The sequence below is a fragment of the Sus scrofa genome, chromosome 11 (genome assembly GCF_000003025.6).
Source record: "Sus scrofa isolate TJ Tabasco breed Duroc chromosome 11, Sscrofa11.1, whole genome shotgun sequence".
Classification (NCBI taxonomy): Eukaryota; Metazoa; Chordata; class Mammalia; order Artiodactyla; family Suidae; genus Sus; species Sus scrofa.
This window is the reverse complement of record NC_010453.5, coordinates 21,708,924-21,721,410: the sequence shown is the minus strand read 5'-3', so window position 1 is coordinate 21,721,410 and position 12,487 is coordinate 21,708,924. Positions and strand designations below refer to the sequence as shown.

The window sequence follows — 12,487 nt, the reverse complement described above, 5'->3', positions numbered from 1 at the left end:
ACACGCTCTGCAGATTTAAGGCTTGTTGAGTCTATCAGGACTTGCCATGGCGTCTCTGGATACCTCGGGGGAAGGACACCCCTTAAAACTCCGGGGCTGGTTCTGTGCCTCTGAAGAGTGTGGGAGCAGGACTCAGACTTGGGGGGATACTCCCCTACTCTTTGTGGTGGGGTTTGCCCTGCTGAGGCTGTTGTCTAAAGGTCTGTCTCAATGGGCTGCCCCAGGCCTGGTCTGTTGGGGCTTTTGTTTGTGCCTGTTGGGGTTTCTGCTTGCTGTCTTTTTGAGCCCCTGCTCAAGGGTAGGTGAAGCCAAGAGAAAACTGAGGAAACTCACTGCCATGTCGTCTCTTGGGTCCCAAGATCCCTGGCCAGTGCGCCACCTTCTTTCTGTCTTTTAGAAGCTTCTTGGGATTGTTTTTTAGATAGTATGTAGAGTTTTAAGCTGTCCTTAGAGGGAAAAGTCCATTTTTCCAGAATCTAACTTCACTTTTACAAAGGGTTTCTGCAAAGAACAATTTGCCTTGATATCTAGATATCTCTGTAACTTACATGCTTTGTTTTTGGCTTTGCTGCCTTCAAAAGCAATCTTTTTTTTTATGGTCATGCCTGCAGTATATGGAAATTTCCTGGGGGAGGAGTCTAATTGGAGCTACCACTGCCGGCCTACACCACAGCCACAGCAATGCCAGATCCGAACCACATCTTTGACCTACCCCATAGCTCACAGCAACACCAGATCCTTAACCCACTAAATGAGGCCAGGGATTGAACCCATGTCCTCATGGATATTAGTCAGATTCTAGCCACGATGGGAACTCCCTGAAAAGCAATCTTGAGGGTGTTTTTATTCATATTACTGAAAGCAGGGCTTTGTGGTGCCACATTTGGTTCTCTCTGCCCCCCCCCCTTTTTTTTGGTCTTTTTAGAGCCACACCCGTGGCATATGAAGGTTCCCAGGCTAGGGGTCTAATAAGAGCTGTAGCTGCGTCTGCAACCTACACCACAGCTCACAGCAATGCCAGATCCTTAATCCACTGAGCAAGGCCAGGGATCAAATCCACGACCTCATGGTTCCTAGTCGGATTCATTAACCACTGAGCCACGATGGGAACTCCAAGACCCTGTTTGATTTAGTACGTGTCGTATAAACTTAAGCCTGCTGGAGGGTTAAGCTCACTTGGGCTGTGCTCACGGTGGAGTGAAGCCGTGAATCCCAGGGCTCAGGAAGCAGTTGGCACTGGCCCTGGTCCACCCTGTGCCACCCTTTGGAGCCCGGTGGTCTCCAGCTTTTCTCCAACTTACGTCGTCCTCGAAGTCTTCAGATTCCAGTGTGCCAAGGGGATCACTTAATATACGATCCCAAAAGCTCTCTTTAGAGACAAACTCCATGGTTTTCAATTTTGGAAGTTGCAGTGAAAGGAGAGGCGTTTGGAAAAGGAATCAAAGCAAAAAACGAAGGGAAACAAAAAGGGAAATAGAGTTACGTCATTTGCATTTGCCCTTTGAAACAGAAATGCACCTGTCATCAATAAGACTTTAACTAAACATCAAATTGCCTGAGATTCAACCTGAGTAGGAATAAAAGGGTCAGTTTGCGTGTGGATGTGAGTGAGTGTGTGTTTCTGGTGGCCGGTGAAGTTGCATCTGACAGTGCTGCGTGAGCGAGTCCTGAACGGAGCGAGGGAGTGAGCAGGCAGATGGCTGGGGAAGAGCATCCCTGGTAAGAGGCAAAGGTGGTGCAAAGGCCCTGGGGTGAGGGTGGGGGTGTCTCGGGGTTGACGTATTTGACAAACTGCAAGAGGCGCAAAGGAGCCAGAGCAGGGAAGATGGGGAGGGGCAGGGCCAGCTCACGGAGGGCCTTGCAGGCTGTGGGAAGGAGTTTAGATTTTATTCCAAGAGATTTTTTTTTTTTTTCTTTCTGAGTGTGATTTTCTCTGGGAAATCCTGAGAAATATTCCTGTCTCCCATCAGCCCTGTCAAAAATTGCCCATTTCCAGAATTGCACATGGTTCATAATTGCTAATTAAAGTGTAAGAGTTGAATCCCCAAGCCAGTGAGCTAAAAAAAAAAAAAAAGCAGTCTCTCAGAGATGGTGGACCTCTTTGTTCTCGAGGTCAGCCACCACCTGGGGACTCTGGACCGGGAATGGGGCTGGAAACCCGCCGTGGGGATGGGGTGCAAATTGAATGGAGGAATTGATAATTACAACCTGGGCCTTGATTCCCTGTTGGAGTCCCTGCTGGAGTCCCTGCTGGAGTGATGGGGGGAGGTGTGGCTCCTGAGGCAGAGCTGGGGTGGGGGGCCTCGAACCTGATAATTGGGCCCCCCCCAGCGAATCAGCAGTGGCCTTCGTCTCAGTGCCAGGAGACACCAGCCCCTCCCCATGGGACCACCCAGAGAGCCCTGAAAATCCATTGGGTTGGAGCGGGGCGGACCTATTCCGTCTGATGCTGTGTTGGGCCTTTGGGGCGGAGAAGGGACATTTTTCGTGATCTCCACACACGTTATTTTTGCACTTCTTCCCAACCTTGGTTCAGTAATGAACCTTCCTCTTTGCTCCCGGAGCCACTCGGTGGAACTGTGTATACAGACCCCCCATCCTGGGGGCCTTTCTGCCTGCAGACCTCCTACTCCAGCCTTGGCTTGTTCCTGATGGAAACCTACCCCCCCCCCCCACCCCAAAGTTCTTTTCCATCAGCTCCATCCACCAGGCACACCCCACCCCCACTGGGCTGCTCACGATGGCAAAGGCAGTTCCAAAACACCGCGTGTACCCTAATTGTCTGCCAGGGACCCAGCCTGGAGAAGTTTGAGAACTTCTTGTTGGGGATTCCCGCCGTGGCTCAGTGGTTAACGAATCCGATGAGGACACAGGTTTGATCCCTGGCCTTGCTCAGTGGGTTAAGGATCTGGCATTGCCGTGAGCTGTGGTGTAGGTTGCAGACGTGGCTTGGATCCCGTGTTGCTGTGGCTCTGGCGTAGGCTGGTGGCTACAGCTCCGATTCGACCCCTAGCCTGGGAACCTCCATATGCCGCGGGAGCAGCCCAAATAAATAGCAAAAAGACAAAACAAAACAAACAAACAAAAAAGACCAAAAAAAAAAAAAAAAAAAAAAAAAAGAACTTGTTGGGAAAGTCCACCAAGAATCCTTGGGAATTCAAGCCCAGGAAGGCCCTTTGGGTTGACACTGGAGAGAAATGGAGGAGCTGTCGGACTGAGGTCCAGGGAGACTGGGGGCCGAGCCCCTGGGGTGAGGTTCTCTGAGGATGTGCCGGCCCAGCATGAAGAGTCAGGCTCTTAGCAAAGCCCCATCATTCATGCTCACTGTATTTCAATCGGCGTTATGGAATAATATGTAGTTGATTGGAGGGAGAAAACGGAGGAGGTGTTTATCAAGGGAGGAGGGTGACTGGGTCCCGAATACAGAGCAGCTGTGTTCAGAGGCGTGGGTTCGGTGTGATCACGAACCTTATTAACATCGCCGGGTGCTGTGTTCACGCCTGGACAAGCACAGTGGGAGAAGGAAGAGCTTTATTCCTCATGAGCTTTCCCTCCAGGGGCTTCTGTCAGCCTCTACCTTTGTTCTGGGGAGGTCATTGTCTTCCTGGAAGTGGCTCCATCGGGGGGCGGGGTGGGGGAGGTGTCGGGCCAGGTTCCTGGGGGTGGCGCTATTTTCCAAGGCCTGGCCCCTCCCTTCATGTCGCTCAGCTCCTTTGCACCCAGGGCCCCCCCTCTGCGTGGAGGAGACCTAAGACTTATCCTCAGGGTGGCTCAGGGGACGGGGCTGGTGCAGGTGAGTGCTGGGCATGAAGCGTCTTTCCTGGGCCGATTAAGAAGACATCTTAGTTCCTTCCCATCCAATCAATGCCTTTCCTCTAGCTTTTTTTTAATTTGCTTTTTAGGGCTACACCCTCAGTATATGCAAATTCCCAGGTAGGGGTTTGAATCGGTAGGGGTTTGAATCGGAACTGCACCTGCTGGTCTACACCACAGCGACAGCAATGCAGGACCCGAGCTGTGACTGTGACCTACACCATAGCCCAGGGCAACGCCAGATCCTTAACCCACGGAGCGAGGCCAGGGATTGAACCCGCATCCTCATGGATACTAGTCGGGTTCATTTCCGCTGAACCACAATGGGAACCTCCTAATATTTTTTTCTTGATGGAAGCACACTTCCTGAGTTTGGGATAGATGTTTAAGCCCTGGGCCTTTGCCCTGCAGAGCAGCTCCCCGCGTTGTAAAGGAGGAAGTGGGGGGGAGAAGCAGTAGGTGACCAGCCCAGGGCCAGCTCTGAGCAACAAGCCCTCAGGTGAAACTCAGGCTGCTTTCCCCTTCTTGACCCTTTTGTGGTGAATTCCTTGTTATCCTCGGCAGGTGGGTCAAGGGATGGGCAGGTCTGGCAGTTGCTAGGGGCATGGATCTATCATCTGTTCTAAAGCTACTCCAGGTGTGGTCCGTGGATCAGCAGCAGAAGCTGCTGCCAAGAGCTGCTGAGAAAGGCAGAATCTCAGATCTACAGAATCAGATGCATTTTAACAAGATGCCTGGGTGATTGCTCTGCACATTAGAGTCTGAGCAGCGAGGCTCTACTTGCCCCCCCCACCCCGCCCCCATCCTGCCCCCACCGCAGAAATGGACTAAGAGGAAGAAAACTCTATAGAGTTGGTTCGAAAAGCCACCTGGGCAGGTATCCGTGATCCCCCTCCCTCACCCTAATGCTGAAAGATCAGATCCTCATCCTTCGACTGTTTCTTTCTATTTTTCATTTGCATTTTAGGGCCACACCTGTGGCATATGGAGGTTCCCAGGCTAGGGGTTGACTCGGAGCTACAGCTGCCAGCCTCCAACACAAACACAGCAACGCAGAATCTGAGCTGTGTCTGTGACCTACACCACAGCTCACGGCAACACCAGATCCTTAACCCCCTGAGCAAGACCAGGAATTGAACCTGCACCCTCATGGTTTCTAGTGGGATTCGTTTCCACTGCGCCACGATGGGAACTCCCCTACACTGTTTCTAATAGGCTGGGTCTGGTTAATCTTTTTTTTGTTTTGTGGCGTGATGTGTGTGAGTTGGGATTCTGCCACCAAAAGGCTTCTCCAGGGTCCCTTCCCCTCAATACAAATTGAATTGGGCTTTAAGGGTACCAGGTGAGGGGCTCTGATTTATTCCCTACCAGGTGCCACTGAAAGAGTCTCGGGGGGCCCATCCATCCTAGTTAAGACCTGGTGCCCAGACCTCAGGGAACCAGCGAGTAACTGACTGGAGCCTCTTTAAACGTGGGCGTCCCTGTGCAGAGCTTGAGCAGAGAGATGGACTTCTGGTCCTTTTCCAGGTCATTCTGTCTCAATCAGGGACTCTCTCTGTTTCCTGTTCTGTCTCCCTTCTGCAGTTAAGGAGAGGGGCGCACATCCAGGTTCGGGGGCTACGTGCCCAGCACGCCCCTTGGTCCTCTCTAGGGCTTGGCACTGGCTAGACCAGCGAGGCACCACCCACCCTGGGCACCACCCCCGGCCCCACCCACTCTGCAGGGAGCAGGGTCTTAGGATAGATTCTGTGGGACTCTCACCCTTTCCTGCCTTTTGTGGCTCTTCAGCAAGAACACAGACTGAAAACAAAAGAAAAAATGGTTACTAGAATGTGGTAGGATGAACCAGTCACCCCCAAATGTCTGCAGAGACCACGTGGAGATGGTGTGTTTTAGAATAAGAGGCTCCTGTGTCTTCAGCAGTTGGTGGGCTTTCGCTTATGCTCCACACAGGCTGACTCCCCCCACTTTGTTCATACTTCATCTTGCCCATGAGCATTTAATTCTGAGAGGGTGGGTGGGGTTTGTCCATCTTTATATCCTGCCCAGTATACAGTAGGTATACAATAAATATCCGTAGAGGTACAGGAAACGTCACGGAACGAACTGAGTGTGGATAGACCCTTATCTTCCCTTCTAACTCCAGTGCTAAATATTTCCTCCCCTTGCAAAACTCAAAATTTTCATTCAAAATTTAAAGCATTTTACCCTTTGGCCCTGTTTCTTCCCTGAGCCTTGAGCCTTGACGCCAAGTTCTAGAAACAGTGCCTTGGCCGTGGCCTTAGCTAAGACTGTCCTCGTGTAAGATGGTCAAGAAGAAGTTCCCTTTGGCCTGGGCTGTGCTCCTTCTGTGCCTTTTACCTTCTCTTGGGTGGATGTGTAGCATCTCCAAGTCACTGAAAATCACCATAAAATCCTAAAATGATACCTTGCGAGTCAGACTTGAACGTGCTTCGCATCGTTGTTTCTTCCTCCTCCTCCAAGGTCCATGTTAAAGCTGCTGCTAGAAGAAGAGGGTGGCCCTGAATAATTTTAACCTTACACTTTCCGGCGGGTTTATAGGGGCCATTTAGGGACTGGGGTCCTTCACTGGCACCCCAGGCTGATCCACAGCGCGGGCGTGCCTTGGGCTGGAGGGCACGGCTGGCACAGCTCGGGTGCTCCCTCTGCCTGCCTCCCCCTCTTCAGCTCTGCTGCCTGACTCCGGCTGTGGCCCTTCGGTGGCCTTCCTCTCCGGTCCATTAGGGTCCCCAGGATGGGAAGGACTGCTGGGGTTAGAGGGAGACCTTAGAAGGATTCCCCCTTCTATAGGCGGCAATGCTGTAGGAACCATCAAGCCAAGTGGCTTCAAGGCTGTGTGGACTCATAATGGGGTACGTCTGTCACTGTGGGAAGTGGGTGTCCCCAGTGTTCTCTTGTCAAGAGGGCGCAGAGAGGTGATAACGGGGCTGGCTGGGGGATGCCAGGGCGCTGGTACAGGTCCACTGGCTGATGCCACAAGGCGCTACCGTACTTTTTTTGGAGACTTTTTGTAAAGTTTTTGGTTACCGGTGTTTTATGTTTTCTAGAATTTTGTAATCCTGCTCCTTTCTGCTCCCCGCCCATCCCAACCAGTCTGTTCTTCCTATTCCTAAACACAAGTACACACACACACACACACACACACACCTTACACCTTACACCTTACACTGCATTCCTGACAGCAGAGAGGAGCAAACCCATGTTAAGAAAGCAGAGATCTGTTCATAGGAGCACCAGGATTTGAGCCCAGTTTTTTCGGTGTCTGGATTAGAAGCACCCTCCAACCTGCCCTGCCTGGCCAAGGGCAACATCAAGGCTGCCAGCCCTCCCGCAGGCAGGAAGCCCCCCCCAGCTTCTGAAAACACTCATCCCACCGTGCGTGGCTCCGCCTGTTGGGAGTCATTTCCTTTCCTTGACCCCTTTTTCCTGAAGCTGGGCCTGTGCTAGTCCTTCTGTGCAGATGGCGAGGTCAGGTCTTGGCTTTGTGTGGCACATCATTAGGTATTTGAAGCCACAGCAGTGAGGAATCCAGGCCCTTAACCCACTGAGCCACCAGGGAACTCTGCTTCCGTAGTTCTTTGTGTGATGTCGTCTCCAGGTCGGCCTAACACCTCCTCCTCCTCCGAGCCCCGTCTAGTCCTGCCCTCACAGAATGTGGTCTCCCCCCACCCGAACGGTGGCCCCGGGGCCTGAGCAGGACCAGTGTCCCTGCACACAGCCTTTTCATTATGCTTGGTTATATCCACTTTTCCGGCGGTCACATCAGTTGTCCTATTGCCTTGTGGCGCCTGTGGTTGAGTAAATGATCTATAACAGACCGGCTTCCCCGCCTTGTCCTTCTCCACCCTGTTGTCTCAGTGGACCGAAGAGCAGGGTCTCGTCTAAATCACCAGGATATTCTATCTGGCTCGTCTTGGTCCACTGTTTCTGCCTGTCAATCAAGTTCTTTTAGAATCTGATCACATTATTTTCACCACCTAACAGCTTCCAGCTATTACAGATCAAACTGTTCCTTCTATATATCTCTGTCCAAGTCTATGATAAATTACTGTACCAGGTGGAGTCCTGTGACTCCCACCTGGAAACTGGGTTGACGCGGATCCTTAAACAGTATCTCCGGATGGTTATTCAACAGCAATCCCTCCATCTTTTTCTTCATTGTTTTCTTTTTACAGCCACAGCTGCAGCATATGGAAGTTCCCAGGCCACGGGTTGAATTGGAACTTGCGACCAAGGCAGATTCTTAACTGACTGAGCAAGGTCAGGGATCAAACCCGCATCCTCATGGAGACAGGGTCAGGTCCTTGACCTGCTGAGCCACAACAGGAACTCCCACTCCGTCTTTTTTCACCGGCACCTATCTGGCATTTGTCTGTCTTGTCCATGGGAGCATCAGGAAGACTTTAGAAAGAAACACGTTTTGGAATTTGGTCTCCTGGGTTACCACAGTTTCTCCATCTAGTAATCTTGTCAAAAAGCAACTTAGTGAGTTCCTGTCATGGTTCAGTGGTAATGAACCTGCCTAGTATCCATGAGGAGGCAGGTTGGATCCCTGGTCTTGCTCAGTGGGTTAAGGATCCGGAGTTGTCATGAACTGTGGTGTAGGTCGCAGATGTGGCTCAGATCCCGCGTTGCTGTGGCTGTGGTGTAGGCCGGCAGCTGCAGCTCCTATTTAACCCCTAGCCTGGAATCCTTCATAGGCCACAGGTGCAGCCTTAAAAAGACACACACAAAAAAGGAAGCTAAAAGCCAGCATGACCTGATCTGTTCTTATGGATCCCATGCTGGTTCCAGGTGGTCGTTTGCGCTCAGTATTTGCCCCACATTGGCTGCAGACCCGGTGCCTCCCCGCCCCCATCTCCCCAGTTCCTCAAACACCCTAAACGTGGCAAGGCTCTTCTCTCTCGGGAGGTATTCTGGGGTATATTTCGTATCAGCCAGGACACAGCAGTTACCTTTCTCTTCTGATCTTTTCCCCAATCTTTGGTTTCTGTGATTTCTTGCTTAGTTTTGTTGCACCCTTTCTCATCTAAGGATCATTTTTTTTTTTTTTCACGGCAAAGTCAAATTAAATAACGATAGAAGAATGCGACTTTTTTTTTTTTTTTTTTTTTTTTTTTTTTTAGGGCCGCACCTGTGGCATATGGAGGTTCCCAGGCTAGGGATCCAATGGGAGCTACAGCTGCTGGTCTACGCCACAGCCACACAGGATCCAAGCTGCATCTGTGACCTACACCACAGCTCACAGCAGTGCTGGATTCTTAACCTGCTGAAGGAGGCCAGGGATGGAACCCACATCCCTATGGATACTAGTCGGGTGTGTTACCACTGAGCCACGACGGGAACTCCAGAACATTCCTCAACCTGCACTAAACAGTGGCCCTGTCTGCCTTGATCTTCTTTTTGCCCCAGTCATCTTTTATTTTTATTTTTTGCTTTTTAGGGCCACACTCAGGCATACGGTGGTTCCCAGGCTAGGAGTCCGATTGGAGCTGTAGCTGCTGGGCTACATCCACAGCCACAGCCATGCAGGATCCAAGCCGTGTCTGCAATCTACACCACAGCTCGTGGCAACGCTGGATCCTTAACCCACTGAGAAGGGCTAGGGATCGAACCTGCGCCCTCATGGATGCAAGTCAGATTTGTTAACCGCTGAGCCACGACTCCCTGCCCCGGTCATCTTTTAAAAGGGCCCCTTCTTTTGTCAATGCCTGCAGTATAATAACAACTACTTTTTGGTAAGAATAAGTTTATCCTGGACCTCAGCTCTCCTGACACTGTTCTCAAAATTTGAGCCATTTTCCTACGTTTATGGCAAGTAACAGTCTTATTCCACCACCCTCCCCCCCGCCACATGGGCCTTTCAAATTCTAAGTCCAGGGAAAGGAGCTCTGTGCAAGCACTGGTTTGCATTTTGGGGGAGCTTTCCACCCTCTTCTCCACCTGGCCACGTGGCTTGGCGTCAACTACCCCACTGGTGGCCCTCACCCCCTCTCTTTATCCTCGCCCACTTTTCTAGATGTCTAGGTATGTACGTGCTTCTGCACTCAACTCCCTTCCAACCAAGACTGTCTCTCCGGACTAGGATATACCCTCTCATCACCATATCTGATCTGGAGTCTGATGAGGATTCAACAGCAGCTTTGCAAGTATAACTAAACATTGATAGGCGCTTACTGTGTGCCAGGTTCTTGAGAATTTCTACAAGCGTGGATATGACACTCTGTGTTGGGATTTCTGGTGGACTTGGTTTGTGACTCCGCTCTGTGGCTGGAGGCATAGACACCTGATGGTGTAGATAGTCTTTCTGGTCCTCCTGGGGGGAAGGGGGGGCTTCCGCACTCCAGCTTTGAGACACTGGCCGTGACTTTATTTTTTTGACTTTTGAGGGCTGAACCTGCAGCCTATGGAGGGTCCCAGGCTGGGGGCTAACCAGAGCTGCAGCCACCGGCCTGCACCACAGCCACAGCAACACCAGATCCAAGCCGCGTCTGCGAGCTACCACAGTTCACAGCAACGCCAGATCCTTAACCCACTGGGTGAGGTCAGGGATTGAACCTGCATCCTCATGGATGCTAGTTGGATTCTTAACCTGCTGAACCACAACGGGAACTCCCTCAGTGCCTTTAATGTTCCTTCCATGTCAGAACCGCCACTCTCTGTAGGAACAGGTTTCAAGGATTTATCTGCGTGATATTCCTCTGTATTGGGTTTGAAGTACTGTTTGTAGAGTCCATGTACAATATTGTTATTGGGGTTGAATGGTCCCATAATAATAACAAAAAAAATGCTGTAGAAATAGGAACCTAGCCCCCATGGGATCGATCCTACCCTCTAGGGTTCGCTGGTTCTCCAACATTCCACTGCCTGAGAATCCTCTGAGAATCTTGTTAAGGATGTAGGCAGGGGGGAGTTCCCATTGTGGCGCAGTGGTTAACGAATCCGACTAGGAACCATGAGGTTGCGGGTTTGATCCCTGGCCTTGCTCAGTGGGTTAAAGGATCTGGCATTGCTGTGAGCTGTGGTGTAGGTTGCAGATGTGGCTCAGATCCTGCGTTGCTGTGGCTCTGTGGCAGCAAAAGCTCTGATTGGACCCCTATCCTGGGAACTTCCATATGCTGCAGGAACGGCCCTAGAAAAGCCAAAAAGACAATTAAAAAAAAAAAAGGATGCAGGCAGGGATCTTGATGAGGGAGCCTGGGAATCTGCATCTTTAAGGCTCCAGGTGATGGGGACACACAGTCCTGGACCCTGAGGAATAGCACTGCCAACACCCGCTCTCACGCCTGCTCGCTCCTGCAGGCTCTCGGCCCCACACAAGCAGCCCTTGCATTGCTTTTGCCTTGATTGTCTGTGTTTCTCAACAAGCGGATGGGAGGCCTCTGCTCTGGGCTGAGAGCTGATGTTTTTTGGCGTCTGCTGTGCTCTGGAACCCTTAGCGCTCTACCTTCCACCAGCAGGAGGGCGGGCTTGTCTTCATGGCAGGGGCCCGTCCCCATCATGCACAGTCATTTTGCCTGCGTCACTTTCTTCTACCTCCTCCTAGTTCCGTTCTGAGCTCTTGTACCTTCCTGCAGCTCCAGGCTTCCCGGCTGCCCTGCATGCTGCTGCCTCTCCCTCTTCCAGCTCTGCACTCTCTCTATGCATCTCTCTGCCCCATCCCATTGACTAGAAGTGACAACATACTTATTACCAGCAAGCTTCACCCAATCGGGAGTTCCTTTTGTGGCTCAGCAGAAATGAATCTGACTAGTATCCATCAGGACACAGGTTCGATCCCTGGGCTCACTCAGTGGGTTAAGGATCTGGTGTTGCCATGAGCTATGGTGTAGGTCGCAGATGTGGCTCAGATCCTGAGTTGCTGTGGCTTTGGTATAGGCTGTTGACTACAGTTCTGATTCAGCCCCTAGCCTGGGAAACTTCATATGCAGCAGGTACAGCCCTAAAAAGGAAAAAAAAAAAAGAAAAAGTTTTGCCTAATCGGTGCACCCCCCTCCAAAAGACTGATTGTAAATCATAGGCAGAAAGGAAAAGAAACAAACCTTCACAAATTTTAGGGAATTGCTGACTTTTCCAAGTGTTTCCATCTCTGCTGTAACCACCAGCCCTGCAGGAGCCTGGGGCATGACCCTGGCTTAGATGCTCCGTCACTGTCCACCCCTTTGGTTCAGGCCACTAACATTGCAGGATACGATCAGCAGGTATCACTGTGGGTGCCTAGGCTTTTGCTAAATGCTAAACATACGTTGGCTTTAAGGAGCGCAGTCCTGGGAAGAGACTTAGCTACACAACGCGCCACTACAGACCAAATATGCCGAGTGCTTAAATTAGATACAGTCCTGACTGGCTCTAAAATTTAAGCTTGGGGCCCAAGAGAATCATGAATGAACACGGCAGATGGAACAGTGATTTCCAGAGGGCCTCTCTGAAGGTGGGCACACAGAGGTGTAACAGGCCCTGGGGCCTCCTTTCCTGCACCCCAGGCTTTTCCCGTCTCCTCTCCCATGTCCTTTCAAGCTGAGCGTTGGCTCTTCATGGGCAATTACCCAGTAAATGACTTTCGGAATCCTGCTTATGGATATTTAGATAAATGCTCTGATTTTTTCCAGCTGTCCTGCTTTAACTGACTTTGAGATGGCTCCAGTTTGGGGAG

The 12,487-nt window shown here is 51.2% G+C and overlaps 2 protein-coding genes across 2 annotated transcripts in view; one reads left to right on the top strand and one right to left on the bottom strand.

Annotated features, from left to right (window-relative positions):
• The window catches only part of ERICH6B (glutamate rich 6B), an 80,470-nt gene that overhangs the window by 33,537 nt on the left and 34,446 nt on the right, over positions 1-12,487 (bottom strand). Inside the window, 3 exon segments of the mRNA XM_021065392.1 lie at positions 1,302-1,389; positions 4,732-4,758; positions 10,177-10,225. Of these exon segments, the coding sequence (XP_020921051.1) occupies positions 1,302-1,389; positions 4,732-4,758; positions 10,177-10,225 (164 nt within the window).
• Positions 1,594-12,487, top strand: part of SPERT (spermatid associated) — a 107,499-nt gene continuing 96,605 nt past the window's right edge. Inside the window, exon 1 of the mRNA XM_021065604.1 lies at positions 1,594-1,719. The gene's annotated coding sequence lies outside the window, so the exon portion shown is untranslated. The remainder of the gene's footprint in view (positions 1,720-12,487) is intronic.